The sequence below is a fragment of the Euprymna scolopes genome, chromosome 3 (genome assembly GCF_053919585.1).
Source record: "Euprymna scolopes isolate OS-2025 chromosome 3, ASM5391958v1, whole genome shotgun sequence".
In the NCBI taxonomy this organism is placed as follows: Eukaryota; Metazoa; Mollusca; class Cephalopoda; order Sepiida; family Sepiolidae; genus Euprymna; species Euprymna scolopes.
The window spans coordinates 154,698,036-154,723,467 of record NC_136484.1 but is presented as its reverse complement, the minus strand read 5'-3'; the positions used below and the strand labels follow the sequence as shown (position 1 = coordinate 154,723,467).

Here is a 25,432-nt window from a genome sequence, read left to right as displayed (position 1 = left end):
TATATATATATATATATATATATATATATATATATATACATAGAGCATTAATAAATACTGATAAATGTACATTATCTAAACACTTATTTGATGTACTTTATTATTATTATTATTATTATTATTATTATTATTATTTATTATCGTTATAAAGCTATATATTGACTTCTTTGCATAGACAAACTGGGTTGAGTGTATTTGAGAAAGATATTTGTAGAAGTCTATTTATATATTATTATGATAAATACATATTTATTAATAGTAATTGATTATAAAGTATTCTTAGTTTAACACTTAATTGCAGTTCCATAATATCATCGACTAGCGAGAGTGTACCTGACTGGTATAAATTAATTTATGTCCCGTGATTCCATGAAAATGCAGTAAAGTAAAGGAGATTTATTATCAATTATTATTTATATATCTCTATCTGATACGATATAGGAACATTTATTTGTCAAATTTATAGTGTTTTAATTCGGTTCAATTCCGAATGACAGTTCATATATATATATATATATATATATATATATATATATATATATATATATATATAATAGTATTTTCTGCAATGTAATTCTGTAAAATGCGTAATGTTATAAAGAAAAACAAATAACTCAGTTAATTCTTAACGTTAAACCTCACCTCATATTTCTCATCATATACTAAATATTATGACCTTAACGACGTATATACACATATATGCGTAGGCGTTTTCTCATTTTGTATGTATGTATTTGGACATTGTATATTTTGTATTTAAATTTATGTCCACGTTTTCATATGTTCACCTAGTGCAATTTTACTTAATTTGTTGATCTCTAGATGTAATGTGTTAATTTCGTAATGTTTGAAAAAATTCCATTGGATTACAAAGTAACGCTTTTAAAATCAATATATGTATATACATATAAAGAAATGAATATAAAAAAGATAATTTCGGTCTTTAATAATTCATTGCTTAGTTAGTATTTACGTATTAACTTTCCCTTTTGACTGAACTTTGTTTCGATCATCAGAGGTAAAATCGCCGGATGTCATCTCCGACCAACTGAAAAAAGCTGTTCGAAGAAAAGACATTGCTTCCTTAGAAAAAGCCATTGCTGACGCAGAAGCAGCCGGATATCCAGAAGTGGCCACTGAGCTTCGAAAAGCCAGGGACACATTAGAAAATCTGGGAGGTGGACGCGGAGGTTAGCCTTTTAATGTGTGTTGTTTGCTATCGTGTATTGCATGCACTTGCTGCGATGCCTTTTGAATTTTTAGTTTTGTATCGGTATCTTTTATTTAAACTATATTATGTATCTCGTCGCCATTTTGTTGCTGACACTGGTGTTTGCGTATATAATATTATCTAGAACGTTTTTGTTAGTCCAGTAAACAAAGAAAACCCACAAGAGAAAAATCAGATTCGTACAGGATTTGAACCTGTGTCTCAGAAACAGGAACTACCTGTTACAGGTGTCGTAACCACTGGACTAACGAATCGAATAGTTTGTGAAAGCTGAGTCGTTTGTCAATTCTTTAGGGCAGCACCAGTATATCCTTCTGAGGCACACGTTCGAATTTCGTACGTGTTTGACTTTTGTTAGTATCTTTGTTCAATCCTAACTCCGAAGACTAAATTTTACGATTTATTTCATGGCATAACAATCAACAATTGAAAGCAGTGAGATACGTAATATACTGTTGAGAACTAATTCCAATATTATATATAGACTAATTAGTGTTAAGAGGTGAAATGATAAGGCAGGAACAAACAAATTAAAATTATTAACACAGAAACATGTTTAAAGATTTGACTCTGATATTCCTACTTTAATTGTTAAGACTACGTCATCTAAAGAAAACTTTATTCAGATAGAAGGTTTTATACAGAAAACGAGTGAGAAGAGAGTATCAAATAGAGTGAGTTTCTTTTCCGTTTATATCTTTTGGGTGAAAATGGGAGATATATGAAAGAATATTTACATTGCTTGTTTATCAATAGCATTGAAATCGATTATGCTTCTAACTCCCATGTTGTGTGTGTTGGATGACATATTTGTAACGAATGAACACATGGTGTCCTTTAAAGCCCTTTTGTACGCATAAGTCCTTCTGCAAAGGAGATCTTATCTTTTCAATGTAAATTTTGCAGCAGTTGTAACATAAGATTGTGTAAATGCTGGAATGTATTAATGGGATGCGGTCTATATTTTGATGCTTAGTTAAGTATATTTTTGAGATTAAATGAGGTGCATTATATTTGCATATCGTGGAATATGTAGTTGTTGTGTGAGTAGAAAGGTTTAAGATGGAGAGGTAATGGTGGATTTTCATTAGGTATTGTGGTGAATGCGGGTGTTTTATTTTACTTGCGTGACGAATGAAATGTTATAGGTACTTTGACGATCTTTGGGAGGCTTTTAATATCATCTTCGTCAGTGAGGTGTCAGGGCTGCGGATCTCAACTCACACAACAACTAGTTTTATTCAACTTCACTCCAGTGTGACTTTAGAACTATGTAATCCATTTGACTTAATACTAAAATATACTTAACAAATATATAAAACACCGGCTTTACCAAATCAACACATCACAGCATTTACACACTCCTCTACCGACTGCAACAATGTTTATAACTAAGAGATCAAATGTTCTCTCAAAAAGAATTCACTGGCACAGCTAGGCCATGAAGTAAAGTGACACTATGAGTACAGTGATCACAGAAATGTTAATCAATAATCATAATTTCAGTATAGAAAAATCGGTTATAGTTAAACATGCACATAACAACAAACTTAGATGTCTAATAGAGTTAATTAACAAAACTAAAAAAATAGTATAAGGATCGACCTTTTAGGAATATCTCCCATCATTATTCCCAAATACTAAACGAACAAAAACTCATCACATTCGGTACTGTATGACAAACCAACATACTTTCTTTCACATTTGCTTCTGTTCCAATCATACACTTGTTTAATATAATAATAATTACTTTCACGTTTTCACACTACTGATCATCGCTCTCACGTCTTCGATCTTCCAACTTAATCTTTCTTCGTTCTCTGTGTAAAAGCTGACTTGATATGAATAAAGTACTATAGAGATTGATTAAGACTTGACCATTCAAGATAAAATATGTATCAATGGAACAAACTAATGTATCTGTGTTAATACGTTTTATTTATGTATTTTATTTGGCCATTCTCTTATTCTATAGATTCACAATGTTAAAACACACACACGCACACAGTAGAGACACACACACGTATATATATATATATATATATATATATATATATATATATATATATATATATGCGTGTGTGTGTTTGTTTAACATTGTTTTAAATATTTTCCTAACCAACTTAATAATTGGGTACAAATGGTACTTCAGAAATAGTAGATATGTAGCCAAACATTTACTATATATTTGATAATTTAACAGGGTTTTTATAATGCACGATCATTTGGTTCATTTGGTTCTCTGTTTCATTTTGCATGTATATGACATGTTATGTTATTCTTTATGATGTAATGAGTTGTGATACTCATGTTTCAATCATAAAATGTTGGATTTGCTATTAGTAGCTTAGTAACGTTTAATCACTCTTTGTTTTTATTGTCTAAAGCGCAGAGAAACTTTTAGTAAATAAGCAAGAAAGTCCAAGTTTTGCTTGACGGCTTTGCCTTAGATTTTACTCAATTAATACATAACCACATAGGAATTTATTTATGCTAATCAAATTTCTTTAGTTTAGTTAATAACCTATTATATGTACATATATCTAGTTGTCGTGAACATTGCCTCATTCTGATAACACTAAGTCAGCAATGGATATACGTGTACTTTATATTAAGATCGTTCTCTCTTTGCAAGTTATTCTTCTCCCCTCTCATTTAATAAGATACTTCTCAACACTCACCCTTTTATCTAGTTTTCTATTCAACACATACTAAGGTGCTTAGGCACGAGTTCATTAACTTTATATATTAAATTTGAGACTCTTGCATATATTATCATTAGTATTATTAGAATGAGATGGTGTTCAGGAAAAAGGGATGCTGAGTCCAAATTTAAAATTTAACCTTTTATAAATACACCCACGAAGGGATGAAAATCTGCTCCATTCCATTTTGATTTAATCGCAGAAAACTGTTGTCACCAAGCCCCATGAATAAAGCAAATTAGGCCTTTAATTATTACATAATATGGTTTCATGTAAGACTAATAATAGTTTGTAAATGTATTCATGTTTTCTGAATGGAGAGTCAATATATGTAATCATTGCTATATTTTCATAGTGCAACTAACATCTATAACTAGGTGTGATATAAAACCTTACTAAATATCGATAGTAAAACTCCATTGAATGTTGAACACATGTAATTTCAAGTTTTAACAAGTGTGCTGACAAACGAATATACGCTCAAAAGATACCCACCCGTATAATTAATATAGACGACCAAATGCACTTCATCAACCGAATCAACACATTATTAATTGAATTAAATACGATATATTACTCTGTCTGTCTGTCTGTCTCTCTCGCAAAGAGATTATTCATTATAATGATACGAATATAGAAAAATCAGGCTTAAATTTATTATTGAACTTACATATCTACCCAATCATCCAGATTGTTCTCAAATAGGAATTCTATAAAAATTAAGCTGTTACTCTTAAATAAATTCATGTATTTTGCAATAAGTGCTCGTTTTTCATTCACAGCATATATATATATATATATATGTATGTATATGTGTGTATATATATATATATATATATATATATATATATATTCATAATGAGAAAAAATTATTGCAAAAATTCATGAATTTAACTAAGAGTTCGCCAGAACAAGTCAATATATATATATATATATATATATATATATATATATATATATATATATATATATATATATATATATATATATATATATATATATATATATATATTGACAACAAAATATGTACCTATGTAAATACAATGAAGTGATATATATATATATATATATATATATATATATATATATATATATCAAACCTTACCGATTTTTTATATTCTATTTATTTCATATGATGCAGTAATACTTATTCAAAATCAATGCATAAACTCTGAAGAGATTTGTACATGCATACCGCATAATAAAGCTTGGTGGCGATGTCTAAATGAATAGTGCATTAAAATCACATTAATCTGAAATTAACTGCAATAAATATTGTGTTATTTGGAAATCAAAACAAGACAAACTGAACAACTTAAATCAATGGCTGTACTTCGGAATATAAATACCAACTGTTGTGATACGCACAAATACTTAACCGGATTAATTGATGCTATTTTTACGCATGGCGAAGTGAAAATGGTTTTCTTCTCGTAAAAAATCTTCATATTTATTCAATATCACTTTTGTTTCGATTGTCAGGAAGTAAAACACCTGAGATTCTGCGTGAAAAACTCCGAGAAACTTTGCGTAAAGGAAGCAAAGATGACTTGCAAAAGGTTATCGATGAGTGCGTTGCAGCTGGGATGCCAGAATTGGACTCAGAAATTGAAATAGCCAGGGGATCACTTGATGAAACTGAAAACGGATTTAGAAGAGGTCAGCTTCGTTTTTTGCAGTCATTCAAGCAGTGATTGCTTCTCGTGTCTAAATTTATTAAAATACGTGCTGGAAATTGAAGTGCATATTATGCAATTTAATTACATATTATAAATTTAATTTTTATTATATAATCGAAAATATTTTGTTAACTATTATTATTATGTATTCATTTTATTCATAAAATATAAATTTATTTTTTGCAAATTATCAGCTGAAGACAAATATTCTCGTCTTTTTATAAAATTTATAAAAACATAAATAATAATTTTTCTTTATTGGTTTAAAAAGACTAAGAATAACACTTCCATGTGAACTTTGACATTTGTATTCTATTACTTTTGAAGAAGAATACACGAATAAAGGGAACTACCCTGTTCAATTTTATTATTTAAAATTAAGTTTTTATACATTCGAAAATCTATATTTTAGAATTTGTAAGATGAGGAATGAGGATTTCTGTTATTTAAATTATTCTGATTACTGTAACCTCCGGCCTTTTTTGCTCAATGGGTATATGTGTTAAGTAATAATCAGTTCTGAGAAACAGTTGAACGTCCCATCCCCAATACTGATTATGCTAAGAATACAATTACGAATGATTTATAATTTCTATTGTGTCATAGCTGAAAGAATGAGATCAAAATACCCCTGTTGATTAAATAAAAAAAAAACAACAACTTCCATTTGAAATCCCTGAGAGATTCCTTAGTTCTACAAAAAGAGTGATTAGTTTGTCAAGATTTAATTAAAAAAAGGTCAGAGGTTACATCAGCCGGAATGTTGTGACCAATTCAAATAATAGAAATGAAGAAAATTTGATTTGAAGTTAATCACTGGTTTCAATTAAAGTTTAAAGGTCAGAATCAATTTTTTTTACTTTCATGCTTTTAAATCTAAAAAGAACACTAATTCTCTGATGCAACTTTACTCCACATAAGAGTCCATGTTTCATTTTTATTATAATTAAATATGTTGTCGTGAAACTGAAAACCAAGTCTAATTTTAATGCTGTTTTGTTGCAATCAGAATCAATTTCTCCCGATACTCTCCGTGACCAACTAAGAAGAGCGTCCAGACAACGAGATAAGACCGAGCTTGAAAGATTAATTGACGAAGCCGAAGACGCCGAGTATCCAGAACTTGGCCACGACCTTCGAAAAGCCAGAGAAACTCTTGAGAGTCTGGGAGGTGGACGAGGAGGTCAGAATGAAAACTAATTATTAAAAACAAATACAAATGTTTTATTAATCTCTCGATAGTATCGTATCTACTTGTACTTCTATGTGTAAATCTATTTCAATATGGTTATATTATATACTATCTTTCTATTTTATATGTGCATATCTATATGACTAGTATATTTTTGTCCAAGAGTGAGTATCTAATTATGTCCGTACCTAATATATTTATTTGTTTGGACTTGTATTTTTTATTATGTCTGGGTCTTTGAGTTCATGAGTTCGAATGAAAGTATATGTTTCAGATTGATATTATGAATCTGTACATTTATCTGTTTGCCTGTGTATCGTATCATTTAAAACCTGCTATCTAACTAGTATGTTTACGTGTAAGACATTTTTATGTGTGAGTAGATATCTTATTCTCGTTCTTAAGATATCTATTTATTTGAACTTGTGTTTTGTTCGAGTCTTTTATTATGTCTGAATCTGTTATTATATCTGGACCTTTTAATAATATCTATGTGTTTGGATGGTTATGTGATCCAGATCTATGTTCTAAATAAGTTTGTCTGTATCTCCTCATTTAAACTCGGTTTAAAAGAGATAAAATATATATGTTTTATATGATATACAAATGTGTATAAAATATAGCCTTTAATAAGACAGCTATTTTAATTTTATTTTTATTCCATTACTATAGGATTACCTTTTGAATATATACATTCTCATATAATATATATTATTAAAATACATAAAATAATTGTGAATCATAAATTTTCTTTTCACTTTCGCGTTAACCATCGATCATTTCTCATTGCCATTAAATGATCATTATCCATCGATCATTTCTCAATGCCACTAAATGGGTTGAATGAAACAAAGTGGAAAATAATTTTATTTTATTGATAAATCATCTCACAATTATCGAGAAGAGAGTAATAAATGGTAACTAACCGTAAAAAAAACGTCATGTAATTAAATGTTATTAATGTTATTAAGATCGAAATGTATTTTAATATTACTTAAATATCGAATTAATTCTATTCTAAAAATATCCCCAGTGTTTATTCATTAGAAAATATATATATAATGTTTTTTATTCGCAATATCTAATAGTCTATTGATTATTTACCAGGCTCTAAGTCTCCGGAAGTTTTACGTGATAAACTGAAAGATGCGATTAGAAGAAAAGACAAAACAAGTTTGGACAAAGCCATCAGCGAATGCGTGGCTGCTGGACTTCCGGAACTTGATGATGATATACAGAAGGCCAGGCGTACATCGGATATTATTCGAGGCGGAACAGGAGGTTAGCCACACCGAGTTCAACTTTTTTGGAGTTATATTATAAAAGATAAAAAAGGAAATAATTTCAGAGTAGATTAATTATGAGAAAGATTGGACTTTATCGTTTAACTTGGCTTACAATTAACTATAAAATATTTTCCTGAAATATGATTTGGAACAGAGAACACCTATATAGCAGGTTAAACGATGGCATCTAAAATGTGCAACATTTCTTACAAATAATATATGCATATATACGTATACTTATTAATTTCCCTTCATACTAATCTATTAGTCATTACTTGGTATCAACCTACACATACGTTTCTAGATTATTTGCCTTGTTTCCTGATACTTGGCTTTATTGCGCATTTTATGGCATTAATATAACAAATGCAAGTTATACATTCAAAATCTCTGTTGTTTAGCAACTATGTCTTGAGTAAAATCTCTTTTTATTATTCAATTATATTTAAGCAAGCAATACTCGGTTATTAAACATAAATAGCCAATAAAGTTGAATTTACATCTTTTCCAATAATATCACCTTTTACCTATATGATTCCTTTCATTTCCCTTTCAAACGGATTTCAAGAAAACCTGTTTATATTATTTTTACCTTCATTTCCTAATTACTAGAAGTCAAAAGCCCTGAAGTATTGCGTGACCAAATAAAAATGGCGACAAGAAAGAAGGACAAGGACGCTTTAGATGCCGCCATAACAGAAGCAGAGATAGCCGGGTATCCAGAGCTAGGTTCGGATCTCCGGAAAGCCAGGGATACTCTGGAAAATCTTGGAGGTGGTCGAGGAGGTTAGCCGAAGAATGTTTTTATGGAAAATTCATAACTGCAGCTCTTAGTGTGAATGCTAAACTATATAGACGCAACTGCTTATATTTACATAATTCTGTCATGCATTATAATAAAAAGACTCTCAAAAGTGACGCATGTTTTTTTTTGCAGCTAAAGATATCAATATGTTAAAAAAAGAAACAGGGCTAATTTACGTGTGTTTATGGTTCGTGTTCGGACAGTATATTTCAGATTTTTTTCTTCTATTAATATGAAGAAATATGAATTAAAAAATATATATGTATGCATATATATAGTGTTATAAATATATACTAAGCACATGCAAGGTACACAGATTAGTTGTGTTTCGGTATGTGAAACCTCATTAAGTACTTAAGACTGACACGGATTTTTAACCTAACGTAGTCTCTTAAACCGAAATACAACATCATCTGAGTAATCCGATTGTCATCAGTATGTTTTCATACTGTTACTATAACTATCCGGATTAAACACTCTTAAAGTACACGTGTAACAAATATATATATATATGCATATATATATACATATATATATATTATTCTTTATTTCTTTATGTAAGTCATATCTTGCTACGATGTGCAGACCGTTTTAATCATCTTTGATTTCAAAAGACAAGAAAAAAATTAAAATACAAAAAGTAAAAGGGTTCCAGCCCTTTTCAAATTTTGAGAAGAGAAAATTAAAGTTCTTAGATAAGAACTTTTATTTTGCTTCACGCCAGTCATGGCATTTTTCTCTCCTCAAAATTACACGTCATTTATACATATTTTTACATGTAAATATGCGCACTTCATGCATATTTGTAAATGTACACATGTTAATGCATGTGTATATACTTATATAAATAGTTATGCATTGTTTCGAGGAAAATTGTTCAATATTAAAAAACAAAATAGTATATAAATACAATTTTATCTGATGATATTTTTTGAATGACGTAGATTTCCTTTCTCGAGTTGTTATAACCACTAGTCTTTAATAGAACATCAATAAGTTATCGAACATTTTTAAAAAGCAACCAATCAAGAGATTACAACGATGCAACGGTTGTTCCTAACGATAACAAAGAAGTAAACAATGTAAATATAATCACAATCTATGAGGATACGATATTAAATTCTCATGCTGACTGGTGATTTGCTAAAATAATCTGGAAAAATCTTAAAATATTTAAGGCTACATAATAAATAGATATATATAAAGAAAATATTTCACTTCAAACAAATAAATAATTAAGTAAGTTAAATAAATAAAAATAAATAAATCCAATACAAATAAATTTAACTAAAAATACTATTCCATTATACTACTAATAAATTATTATATAACGTAAAATAGACAAACGAATAAAAAACTTATAAATATAAGATAATCATATTAAAAATAACTTGAAAAAAACACCCCATAAAACAAACCTTAACATGAGACAAACCTTAACATGAGATAAGCATGAAAAAAAACCCTAACCAAAATAAAATATAATTCTCTCGCATCTCTATTTAAATAAGGTTCCTTTAAAAAGGTTCACCATCTAATCAGATGACCACCAGTCACTATGAAAATTTAATCACTTGTTCACATAGATTAATTTGTATTTACATTAAATAAAAAAAAAATCGTATGCGTTTTCCACTGGCTCATATAATCGATGTTTTTGTCAATTAAATATTTTTCATTTATTAAATGCCAAAGTAAGAACGACTAAAAAATGTGCAACAAAAGAAATGCTAACACTTTAAATATTTTTATTTTTATAAATGATGTCCATCTAGTCTTTATATATATATATATATATATATATATATATATATATATATATATATATATATATATATATATATATATATACGCGTTATAGAAGATCAGAAAACATCGGTACCTTTCAAATCCAAACTAAGGGAGGAAATATTTGGTCACCTATGTCGAAATGACAGAAAATCCGTCATAGGAGATCTTTGGATTTGAAACCGACGATATTAATGTTATTTTTGATCTTCTGCTACACATATGTACATAAATAGCACGCTCCTGTTTTTGAAAATTTCCAAATAATTGAGCACTGTTGGGGTTATATTTTACTAACCTCATGCGCACACATATATGTGTGTATGTATGTGTGTTTTGTGTGTGTGTGTGTATGTGTGTGGTTATATGTAGAATTTGTTGCATGACGCTTGTATTTTAGTTGTCGTAGTTGCATATTTCTCCATCACATTTTGTTCAACGTGGTGAAAACCTTCTTTATAAAATTTTATTTAATGATGCATCGTATAGTATTTTATTTCTGTAAAAAAAAATTAACAAAAGGTCAGTTTTATGAAATAGTTTAATTCTATACTTTACAAAAATAGACTTTTCTTTGCATGAAATACAGAATTAGTAATAGTACAATTGCACTGCACATGCTATATAAGTTTGAATTGTGATTTCAAGAACTATTAGTTAATAAAATTTTAAAAATTGTAAAAGGTTGATGCTGTAACATATTTCAACATTAACTTAAATTATTAATAATTAGTGCGTGTGTCTCTACATAATTGTATGCTTATCTGCACTCCAAAATCATTTCGTATATTAATTTCTAAGTAATCAGGACTTATATAATGTAACAGAACTATTTTGTGTTACAATAATAAAAGAAAATGTCTTAAATTGGACATTTATTTTGACACGATATACTTAGTAAACATTTCGGTAAAATGATTCTTTTATCATGGGATTAAAGAAAAAGTATGCTGAAAATCGTTTGTTTATTTCCATCATGGAACACATTTAGATGTCAGCAGAAAGTTAATTCTACAATTGTCCATAAAAACTGTACTAACGTGACACTAAATACTTTTGTGATAACTAAAATATTTTAATGTTTACATTACAATGTTTGTAGTTACTTATGTTTAATCAGATAAAGATGCATTATTTATATTGTATATCAACGAATATTCAATCTCCTCAAAACCTTAGCGTTTTCATGAGATTTATTCTTATATACTGCGCCTTTGTCTGATTCCCATGTATAAATTCAAACACTAGTTGCTGCTGGTTTTGCTGTATTATTATTATTATTATTATTATTATTATTATTATTATTATTATTATTATTATTATTATTATTAGTAGTAGTAGTAGTGATGATTGCTTATAATAGTAGTCATAGTGATAAGTGTTTATAATAGTAGTCATAGTAGAATACGACATTTTGTACTGGTAATCTAATTGACTAACAAACACTTATGCTCTACAACTGTTGACGAATAATCATTTTGTCAGTTTGGAAAATTAAGAAATTTACGGCAGATAATTTTCTATCTTTTTTAATTGTAATAATATGAATGTCATCTAAACTGACAGAAGGCATGTTGCTTGAGTAGTATATACATGTAAGACTTTTTGTAATTCGAAAAAAAAAAAAACGGAATGGGACAGAAAATACGATAAAAAGTAATTGGACACTATATATTTGATAGCTTCATCCTTTTGTTCGTTTCTTCTATAACTGTCCTTTCTTTTTCGTATTCTAAACAGTCTTATGAAATACCTATAAACTTACTGAACAAGAATGCTTAACGCAAGCTACCGTATATATATATATATATATATATATATATATATATATATATATATATATATATACACACTCATAAAAATAGAAAAATTAAAACACAAACGTAGGCGAAAAAATGAATATCATAGTAACTCCTAGACACCTGGTTCATCGCCTACAATTTACCAGTGTGGTTATATGGAAGCATAACTATTTTTAATTTTAGTGCTTCATATCATAAATCTTATTACCAAACACACATACGCACGCATAAAACGTATAAGTCAACCAATATACACATAAGCAATGCACATATTTATAATTACACACATACACAGTCAAGTACAGATAAAGCCAATAAAGGTATTACACTTCTTCAAATTCGATATTTTGTTTCAGTTATAAAACTTTGTCAAGAATAGCATTTATTAAATAGAGTCAGATTATATATGCAAAAAGGTTTTAGTGACAGGCAAGTAAAAAAGGTGGGTTGGTTAAAGTAAAGAGATAAATAAGTGTGGGAGGGAATCGGGGTTGGTAATGGTTAGGGCGTTTGTAGTTGGTGGGAAGTTTGTTGTTTTATTAAATCTAATTTGTTGAAGAGGTAAGATAGTGGATAAGTATGTAGAGATATCTGATCGTAATCTATTCAAATAATGTAATTGTTGACAAATTTTCTTAAGTGAAACAAAATATCGAATCTAAAGAAGCTTGGCTTTCTGTTCAATTATTATTTGCTCTCTATATTTTTTCATGCTGATTAACTTTTACTATCTATACCTACACATGCATGTATATTTACAATAAATATTATAGCAATGCACATATAATTACATATATATATATGCATATAGGTAAGAAATTATGATAATATAAATATATTGAACTTGCTCAGATGTATACAAAAGGGATCAAATTTCAATTATGAGCTCAATATTTAGCAATTAAATAACGTTTATGAGTGTCCTTATGTGGATATTCTTTTTAATTATATAACTTTATAATAATTAATATCCAAGAAAATTCAAGAGATTTATATTTTATTTCAAAATAACTTAACAGTAAACGAATTATCCACATTTTTCAAATCATACACACACACACACACTATATATATATATATATATATATATATATATATATATATATATATATATATAATATATATACATTTGGACAGAATCTCGTGTTGACTTCAATTCGAAACGTTTGTCGGTTCGCGTAGACTCTTCCTAATGTTTATTTAATTTTATTTATAAAAAACTATACTCACCTTTGAAAAAATATTGGTTTTGAGTTCATGTTCTTAATATAATTGAACTTAATAAAATGTATATATATATACATATATATATACATATATATATACACACACACGCACGCACACACACACATATATATATACACACACGCATATATATATATATATATATATATATATATATATATATATATATATATATATATATATATTTATATATAATAACGTTAAAAAATTTTTTCGGGGAGAAAGGGACAACGTGTCTGCATAGATGAAACTCTTCCCGAGTAAGAGAAACAGTTCATAATAAAAGATAAAGAGAGAGAATTAAAATTACATTCGCACTTCATTACATTATTATGTCAATAAGGATGAGAGTAATTATAATAAGTGAAAGGAAAATGAAGCCAGAGGGAACCCCTTATTTCTCCCTTTCTGATGAGAAGCATTTAGTTTTGAATTGTCATGACTTAAAGAGGCTTCCTCTCTCATTTCCCTTTCATCTATTGTAAATATACTCATCTTTGATAATGTTCGAATCTAACTTTTTTCGTTAACTCTCTCCCATATATATATATATATATATATATATATATATATATATATATATATATATATATATATATATACACGTATATACATGTGCATATATATATTTATATATATATTAGAAAACATATAAGGATTTAAATTATCTTTGTATAAAATATATCTCGTAATTCCAATCGATATTAATTTTAAGTACTACAAAAAGTTTTACAATATAGTGGAACACCGGGATACGGCATTAAAATCAGTAACAAAATACAGTATATAATACACATTAACATTATAAATAACACATTAAGGCGGGGCAAATACCGTAACCAAGGACCCGAAAAACATCCTATTCCACATCGTAACCTGAAAAAAACGTATCCTAGAGCCACCGTATCCCCGAGTTCTACTGTATTCGTAGTTTCAGGTAAAGATTACATTTATGGAAATATGTCCAATCTATCTGGCATAAATAATAATTTTCTTAGTAACGAAATGCCCATATAACTTATAATACTTACGTGTCTATATTCTTCCTTCTCACAAATCGGTCTAATAATAATGAACGAACAGTGACAATGACACACACGTCTTCACTCAGTGTCCTATCTACCTCTATTCATTTGTTCCGATTTCGCACCTTTTCTTTTTATTCCCTCTTCTTCTGGATACATCCCGACACTAACCTCTTATGTCTTTCTCTCTAACACATTTACAAATGTCGTCACTTAACAAAATCTATATTCTAACACCTCTACTTACATTGTCACTGTTAGATAAGAATTATTAGACAGAGATAGTGCTCAGGAGAGAAGGTTAAACATTATAAGTTATTTGGGCCATACGTAAATATCACATGATTTCAAAATGAAATAAAGTAATGTAGTTATTATATGTATAAATTTGGCAGGAATGTTTAACCTGCAAATATTATTTTTGACTTGTCGAATTATCCATGCACTGTTTTTCATGGGTAAAGAGTTCTGCCAAAGGAATTGTATATTTTCCCTTGCATCTTAACATACCCGGGTTTTCGTACTAATGGCGAAAATCTGATTGACAGAATCGCATATCTCTGGATTGAACGAAGTGCATGTTGTCCACCGTGCCTATAAACCCGACGGCAATGATACAATTTGTTTGATTTTGTAAACTAGTGCTCTGCGCGCCAACCTGAGAGATTTCATAAGACGTGCCGACATTGATGCTATCGAAAGCGCTATTAGTGAATGCATAGCTATGGGTGTGACAGAATTGGACGCCGATGTCCAATGTTCAAAGGAGATTCTGGATGGCAGACACGACGAAAATGGAGGTAGGAAGATAACACCCCTTTTCTTGAAATTAGTGCCATAATTTCTTTGTTTTTAATATAATTTTCTCTTCACATAACATAAAGTAAAAACATATCCTAGACTTTATCTTCTTTTTGAAAAGGGAGTAGTGTATTCTAATCGCCTGAGATGTCCTTACCGGACAATTCCAACTATACTTTTCAAATGTTTTGTCGGCCAGTTTACTGACATTTTGTTTCCTGCAAACGATATATATATATATATATATATATATATATATATATATATATATATATATATATATACACACACACATTGTAATCAATCACTATTAGTATTGATGCACTATAACACAATCAAACACATGCACATATAATGACATAATGATATATATATATATATATATACGTGTTTTATTATATGACAATATATCAATATTAATAGTGATTGATTGTGAAATCAAGGTATTTTGTTTTTGAATATCTTGATAATATACTGAACTAACGTTCTCCGTACCTTTTTTCTCTATCGTCTCTTCTCCCTCCCGATTGATTATTATAACCCTTCTCTATCTCTATCCCTCTCTCTCTCCTTCTCTCTCTCTCTCTCTCTCTCTCTCTCTATATATATATATATATATATATATATATATATATATATATATATATATTTATTTATTTTTAAAACAGTAATCTACGTACATGCATCTTTAGGGTAGGGCCCCGAAACATGCATGTACGTAGATTACTGTTTTAAAAATAAATAAATAAAAATATTATTTGTTTACGTCCAAAATAAAAAAATGGACAATTTCTAAAAAACAAAAAAACAAAAAAAATCCGATCTTCAAGGTGAAGACGCTAACCTCAATATTGTTTAAAAAATCAACAACAAAAAACTACGTATATATATATATATATATATATATATATATATATATATATATATATATATATATATATATATATATTCACAGTCTTAATAATATACTACACCCCATGTGTCTATATGGCTCTTCTAGTAGACGAGAAGTGATGCTTTATTATTTGACGTCATACACTGTGCACGCTTATCGCCAATCTCTCAATATTAATGGATGACGTTATCACTGCATTATACAATGTGCATCGTTATTCTTATCAATCTGCTTTAATGTCTGGCAATAGAAAACAATGTTTTTGTCTAGTGTGCACGGTGACAAACAAAATATAAAGACCCACAGGGTTATAGTACTATGCTCGACTGCGACGTACCCTTTTTGTAGTTTCGTAAAATCTTCACTAATATTTTTGGGAAAGGTATGAAACAATATATCTCCCAGTGGTATAGACAGTTTTTCTAATAGACAACCCGTGATTTTTAGCGTCAGCCAGATAAAACGTTATAAAGGATATTTTCCACATCACTATTTCTGTGGTTTGATGGATTTTGTGACGTCATCAACTACGCATGATTATCACTCATCGGTCTATTTTAATCGATGACGTGACTATTTTTAAAGGAAAGGTATTAAACACTTTATCCTCTTTCCAGTTATGGGTACAATAGTATGGTAGACTAGATTCACGTATTTGTTGAGGGAACTGCTTTAATGGATGACATCACAAAATGATTTTGTCGTTCCGTGTGCACGGTGACAAACATGATATAAAGAGCAATAGTAATTTAGTAGTATTCTATAATTGTTGAAGAAGTGACGCAGACAGCGGATCCGAATGTGTCGCTATATTAAGTTCTGCGTCATACTCAACAAAACTATTTATCGCCAAAGGTGTAGACAATATTTCTGGTACAGGACGCGTGATCATTAGGGTCACTCAGATAAAACACCATGACGGTTATATTTCACCTCTGATTCCCTTTGTCGTTTGATAGATGACGTCATTATTTTATAAAATTATAACCCATCTCTCTATTTTAATTAATGACGTTATAATTTTTGGAGGAAGGTATGCAATAATCTATCATCCTCCTCCAGTTATGGGCTAAATAATAGAATATACCTGGCACGGTAATTAATTTAAGAGAAGGAATACTTCGAAATTACACCAGTCTGCACCAATAGACGCGATAAAGGATTTTCTCTAAGTGAGTGAAATCACCTTAGAGCATTTTTTAAAAACATTTCTCATCATCGACAAGGAAAGTAAACGCGCGGCTTCGTATGGCAGGGTAAAGTATCAATCAAACACGTGACCAATCTGGTAGCTTTTTTGGTATTTCTATCTTGATTAACCAATCTATAAGTATTAATGTTATTGTTTCCCTTCCTGTTTCAGTTGATAAATCTTCTGATGTCTTACGCGACCAACTGAAGACTGCTATTAAGCAAAACGATAAAGCAGCGTTACAACGCGCAATTGAAGAGGCGGAACACGCCGGTTTACCGGAACTCGCTTACGACCTGCGCAAAGCGAAGGATTCTCTTGATAAACTGGGAGGAGGCCGCGGCGGTAAGTACTCTCTTAGCGTTATCATATTTTTTCTTCTATTTAGATTAGATAGGTAAACAGGTATAGCGGCATTCTCTTGCGCTGTACATATTCATTCTAGTCTGAAAAAAAAAAAAGAAAATGAAAAAAAGAAAATGAAAAAAAAGAAAACGAAAAAAATAAAATAAAAAAAGAATAGAAATAATTAAAAATGAAAAAAAATATTGAAAAAATAAACTCTTTTTCAGCTCGCCATATCATGCATGATAGATTAATTGCACTTACAAATTAAAATGAATTTTAATTTAAAAAAAATGAAAAAAAAAAAAGGTATGAAAAAATTGAAAATGAAAAAAAAAAAAAAACGCATGGCATGATAATTAAAAATATTGTAAATTATTTTTATCGTATTATAAATGTTTTTAATTTTCAGCAAAAAAAAAAAATGCAATACTTTTTCAGATAGAAGTAAAAAAGAAAGACGACGAATAACAACTTTTGCATGAAATATTTGCATGTTATACTTGTTTGACTAACTATTTCCCATTTGACAATTGTCAATATGGGAGATAATCTAAAATATACTGCACGTTTTATCCACAGGATTCTTCATTTCAGGTGTTAGTTTAATTTCAGATTATAATTATTTAAATGTTTGATTTTGTATAGACTTAAGAATTGTTGATGCAATATTTTTATTTCAGCTGTAAACTTTGTTGTTTAAATGCTATTTATTTCAGTACATGTTCATAGCATCCAGCCACTCATTTTATTTCAGCTCTAAATAATTAATTATCTGGAGAATTTCTATTAATGGTCAAGCGATACAGTTTAATCGCTGCAGTTAACCAACTTTTAAAACGATCATGGATGCATAGACGATGTATCTTGAAAGTTTTAACTATGGTACGAATATTTACACATATCTTGGTAACATTCCAGGAATAACGGAACTATTCCAAACATTTTTGTGTGTATTCATATTTGAAAGGTTATAATTTTATATGACCTTTTATGGTAGTGCATCAAAGCGAAAAGAAAACACATGGTTTGAAAGTAACAATGTTGAAACATCAACATGTTTAACCAGATGTAGAATTTATATATATATATATATATATATATATATATATATATATATATATATATATATATATATATGTATATATCTAGGAACTGTTTCACCGTATCACAACTATTCAGTGTTGCTACAAAAACAAGCGCTTTAAGACGAAATATGTATATATACATATTTAGTAATGTGCGTGCGTGAGTGAGTGTGCGTGCGTGTGTCTGTATGTGTGTATAGTATGATTTCCTCCGGGAATGAAACGTAACGTTTCTGTGTAGTTTACTTGCCATAAGTATGATTTCATATTACTAGGTTCTACTCAGATATTTAGCACTGTTGAAGTAAATAGTGAAAATGAATAATCTACTATTTTATAACATTTTTACATACATGTATATGAACATAATACTAAATTAAACACACGCACACATATATAAATGTATAATACAAAATATACTTATGGCAAGCAGGCTACCCCGAAACCTTTGTTTCATTCCCTGGGAAAATGATCGGGCTGAATGCATTTAACCTGGTAATTCCTTTTCTGTAACGAAACATATACTATTACGTTAAGCTTACCTGTCATAAGTATATTGTTATATGACAACTGAGCTCTGCTAACGCATTGAGCATTATTGGAGTAAATACTGCAAAACATCTACTTAAAATATTTTAGCTACAGCGAAATATATGTGCTTCATTACCCCGTGAAATCATCGGACTAAATGTATTACGCCTGATGATTTTTATCGATAATAAAACATAAACGTTTCCGCGTAGCTTTATTGCCATAAGTGCGTTTTACACCCCTACTATGCTCTAGCCAACATAGTTGGAGTAAATACTGAAAGAAAAAATATATGTGTAATAAATTATTTTATAATATAAGTATATATAAGAAATAGCAAAATTCTAAATATATATATATATAGTCGCCAGAAATTTGATACTTCTGTGTAGGAAGTTGGTGCTCATCTGTCCTACATAAGATGCGCAACTCGGCAGGGTGTGGTAGTCCCAGTCGAGACGGTAAATATCTCTGCCAGTTGGAATATGAGATGATTACAAGCTGTTGCAAAAGAGAAAGATTGTTCTAGCGCTCCTTTCACAGTTCCCTGCGATATCTCTGATTATCTAACCGAATTTTGTTAAACGTTTCGCTTCCATAATGAATATCGTTTTCACATTCTTTAAGTTCAGTAGCGTTTTAGCTTCAAATTGTTGCACTCTCTCGTTATACCCATCTCTCTCTTTCTCTCTCTCTCTCTTTCTCTCTCTCTCCCTCTCTCTCACACACACACACGTACGCATCCACACGTACGCATCCACACGTGTGAATGTTCTTCTCGTCTAAAAATAATGAATTTCCTCACATTTTTTTTTTAAATGAAAAAGAAACTACTATATACATGAAAGCGTCTACATGCTAGGTGTTAGTATCGTTTTAATATTTCGAACAGGTCTTCGTCAAAATAATGTGATATTTCCATTTTTGTTTTGTTTTTCTTCATCTAAAGAAAGACGTAAGATACGAAGGTAATGCCGCAATGAAATAAATCACGTAAACGTGTCTGATGTGTACATGTTTATAAAAAGTTCAATTTAAAGTAAAAAGAGTTTTGATAAAGAGCAGACGACTGCCCGAAATAAAAATTAAGATAAAATCATAATTTACAGGTGTACTATTTTCAATATATATATATATATATATATATATATATATATATATATATATATATATATATATATATATATATATATATATATTCTCAATGTGAGGAAACGCACACACATACACAAACGCACGCACACATGTATAATTATTCTTTCATGTCAATATATATATATATATATATATATATATATATATATATATATATTCTAATATATTATAAAATAAAATAATACATTCCGTGTATATATATATATTCAATATTTACTTCAGCAGTACTTTTAGTACAATACGTTAGTAGAGCTTAGCAGTGTTATGAAAATATACTTATGACAATGAGTTATACTGTATATGTTTTTCGATGTTTCTCCGTGGAATCACAAGGCAATTAGCCTGATGTTTACCTTAGATAAGTAAATAACCGTTTGTGTACAGCTTACTTGCCATAATACATTTTAATACCATATATACATATAAATATATATATATATATATATTTATATATATGCGTATATATATATATACGTTTGTATGAGTGATATGTGATATATATGTGTGTGTGTGTGTGTGTGTGTGTGTGTGTGTGTGTGTGTGTGTGTGTGTGTGATTCGAATGCCAAAGTATAGAATTATCAGATTAATATATAAATTACTTTGTCTCCTTTGGTCTTATCTTTTCTGCATGTATTTACGTATATGCAGATACGCAATTACGCAATGTATACTTGTGACCAGATTTGATTCGACTAAGATCGAGCTATCTGGGCAAGTAAAGCGAATTCCACTGCAAAAAGATATAAGCTGAAAAAGTGTAGATAGTTAAAATCTGTAATATTTTTCACAGGTCAACACAATTTTGACTCATCTGCAGCAACAATTTTGTTCGAAAATAGCTTTAATATTTTATATAAAGAATTGTCTGAATATTTCAGTTGTTACTACCACACACTAAAAGAGACACCGCCCTTTTTACAGAGTCCGGAAGAAGGTTTTACAATAAATCTTACGCGTGTTGTCTTAACGTAATAGCAATGATAAAACAGGTTCTATAATCGAAAGAACTTATGCAATTTTATTGAAAATTCTACTGAAAATTGTACAGAATTTTTTTATATATATGCAAATTATTTAAGCATTTTATTCAAAATTTATTCTTCATTAAACTTGCATGTTGTATCGTAGAATTGCAACAGTGCTTTTGTTACTGGCAGGCTAATGTGTAGTTCTGTTCACACCTAGGATGTCAACTGTCAGGCTTCGCCTTCTACCTGAGAAGGGATTAGTTTATTACTAATCGCCTGATGCACCCCTACTGAGTATACCGACAGTGTTGCTCAAGTCTATTTTATCGGCACTACTGCCTTTATCCTAGTGAACTGGGTTCTCAAAAGCACACCTGACTGTATATCTAACCTTCTCGTAAGGAGATAAATTCTCCATTGAACTGTTTTAAAATATAAAAATTGATACACATTTTTATAACTTTCAAGTGTTATGCGAAATGTTTTTAGAAGAATTCTGAGATTTTTACTTTCGACTAAACACATTCAGTACAAGTCAATTTTATGATTCTTAGATTAATGTAAATCTCAAATCTAATAGAAAACTTTTCTTATTGCTCCAGTAAACATCGTCTTAATCAAATATAATTACTATGATTTTTATTACTATTTTAAAAAGATTATCCTGTGATTATATTATTTGCGCGAAAACTTTCTAATTTTCAGCTATGAAAACACGATATTATTGCTACATATTGTCGCAGCATTTGTATAAATTTCAATCATATTTCAGTCCTCGTTTATAATGTTTCTTGAAACATTAAAAAAACAGAAGAAAACGATATTTGATTCTCTACATTAAAAGGAAAAGACATTCATACATTGCTATGTCTTCGTTCTTGTTTAATTGATTTTGAAAAAAAAAAGAATATATATATACTAACCCCATTTACTGTTTACTAATAATTTGTCATTATTATTTAAAGTCCATTGATTCCGTGTAAAACTTTGTATAACGTTGAGAATATTTACTTTTTTTTTACAATATATTATAATGAATACAGCGATGGAACTCATAACAATGTCAAACCACATATAGACATTCTCCATACATAATAAAGGAGGCGGAACGTCAAATGAAAACCACAATATACACATTCATTGATTATTTCACAATAATTATGGTCCACGTCCTAAACTGTACATATTAATAAAACGCATCTCAGGCATACATATATAAACGTCTATAATGGCAAGAACACTAATATAGTATAATATATATGTCTTTATGAAGAATAAGCTCAACACAAATTATAAACATAAATATATTTTTTTATTTATTTCAACTAAAATCAATTCTAGCCTAACATATATATATATATATATATATATATGTATCTTTATTAATTAGAATATATATTTTATATATTTATTTGTATGTACATATTTTTTCTGCAAAATCTCTATATAAACATATATAGGAATGTGAAATTTAATTGATATGTGCATCTATTATCAATACAATTATAAATGTAATTTATTAATGGGAGAAAGGTGCTGAATATAAAGGGTAAATTCATGTAAAAATATATCGAGTTAAAAGATGTAATTGAATTTGCATTATAACACGTGGTTTCCGGCTCAATCAGTTTATCAAAGCATGTGCTGCAGAACATGCTATGATAATCACATTTGCTCCTGGAAATGGTGTTTTACATGCAAGTTGAATTAAATCTCTCTCTATATATATATACTTGATTTATCTAAGATTATCTAAGATAATATATGCGCAAATATATACACAAAAGCACGGATATTAACTATTATATATGCTGTTTCTTCTAATTTCACAGTGTTAAGAATTATATAGGTATACACACATATTAAATATAATTTACTATAAATATTTAATCTACTATGGTAATTATGTATGAAGCATTTATATTTATATACATACATAAATTTATAATATATTTATAATACGCACACACACACATACACACACACATATATATATAAACATGAAAACAGTAGAAATATACAAATATATAAATATGTACATACAAAATGTATGTATATACACATATTTACATACGTCTACTTTTACATGTAAGTTACCCAAATCTTAAAACATAATCTATATATCTTTATCCATAAATAAACCGCATATTTATATCTTTATTTTTTTCCATATATTTATATGTACAAAATGTAAGAAGACTGACCGAAATGCGTTCACGCATCTACTCTATAATGGAAAAAGTCTTCCTAAAAATGTATAATATTAATATTATAACTCTCATATAACAGATATACTAGTTACATTGAGTGCCAATAATCGCGCTGTATTCATCTTATAATATTATCTTATAATATAAAAAACTATTTACGCAATTCAGTTATATATCCAGTATAAAGAAAAATACAAAACAACTGTACATATATAAACGCCTTTTTTACTCGCTATATTTGCACTGATACGACGGAAAGTTATTTCGTATATAATTAACGATTTCAACGCCAATTTTTATTACGTGCCGCCATTCCTTATTTTATGGGTAAGACGCAGCCAAACTAACATGATACGAGATATTATCTCACTATCTGTTATACATCGCAACCAACCATAGATTTTATTGGCGCAGTTCGCAAGGAAGGGTGGAGTAGAATCATATCAATGATAGGTTCTTTCGTCAACGTTTTACTCGGGAAGTTGATACAAAACCTGTTTCTCCGTTTATATCTTCCTCGGTAATCTTAGAAATCTATTGAGAAGGTAAATACACCTTTCGATAATTCTGTTTTTTAAGCTGTGATTCTGCTTTTATAATTTGTAATATGAAATGGTATTCATACGGAACTTTTTTAACTTGTTCTGTTGATGTATGTATTATCATAATTTTTACGTTTATTCATCAAAAATGTTTTATTTATATTACTGTAAGCACTTTATATAATTATAACACCAATTTAAAAACCTTAGACTTATAACCTTATTGAATATGAACAGAAACGAACGTTTCTATGACTACTTACATCATTCGTAACAATATTACAAAATGTTCTCTTAGTAAAAGCAAGGTACTATAGTTTGCTCTCTAATAATTAATAGTATGTTTATTTGCACTCATATAAATAGGAAGAATATTCAATAACAGTTTCTTTTCCAACAAAGTACCTGTATTTATGTTAAGTGTGCTATAAATCACACTTGAAAGCAGTCGACCTGTTTGTAAGTGTGCTATAAAGAACACTTACAAACAGTCGAACTGTTTTAAGTGTGCCATAAAGCACACTTAAAAACAGTCGAACTTGGAGAAGTTGATACAAGCCCACGTTGAATTCAAAATAAATGCCTCGACTCTTAATTAGGCAACATGATTCGGTAATTACATTACCAGTTCTCAGTAAAATATGAGACTGTATATCGTATTCAAGGAATTCTGACTGAAATGTATGACGTTAAGATTTGGCACCGCGCACCCAACAGATAAACAAGTTAAAATAAGCCAAATATCTACATTCTCTTACTTTTTTCTTAGTCATAATACTTGCTGGCATACGCTGAAGTATCTTGTGATAATCAAGTCTTAATTAATTATCAAATCATTATGAATTTTATAAAAGTAAAATTAATATATTTTATAACTCAATTAAATCACGTACAATAAAAGTTATCGTATATGTTATAAAAACTTATATCAAACTGTTTTATTGC

General features: G+C 29.1%; 1 protein-coding gene across 2 annotated transcripts in view; it reads left to right on the top strand.

Moving 5' to 3' along the window:
- Positions 1–25,432, top strand: part of LOC145259887 (uncharacterized) — a 575,878-nt gene that overhangs the window by 344,595 nt on the left and 205,851 nt on the right. The window contains exons 43-48 of one of the 2 annotated variants that reach the window (XM_080117779.1): positions 1,017–1,190; positions 5,419–5,595; positions 6,625–6,798; positions 7,915–8,088; positions 8,706–8,879; positions 17,818–17,991. In XM_080117779.1, the coding sequence (XP_079973905.1) occupies positions 1,017–1,190; positions 5,419–5,595; positions 6,625–6,798; positions 7,915–8,088; positions 8,706–8,879; positions 17,818–17,991 (1,047 nt within the window). The remainder of the gene's footprint in view (positions 1–1,016; positions 1,191–5,418; positions 5,596–6,624; positions 6,799–7,914; positions 8,089–8,705; positions 8,880–17,817; positions 17,992–25,432) is intronic. The other variant, XM_080117787.1, reaches the window with a different exon arrangement.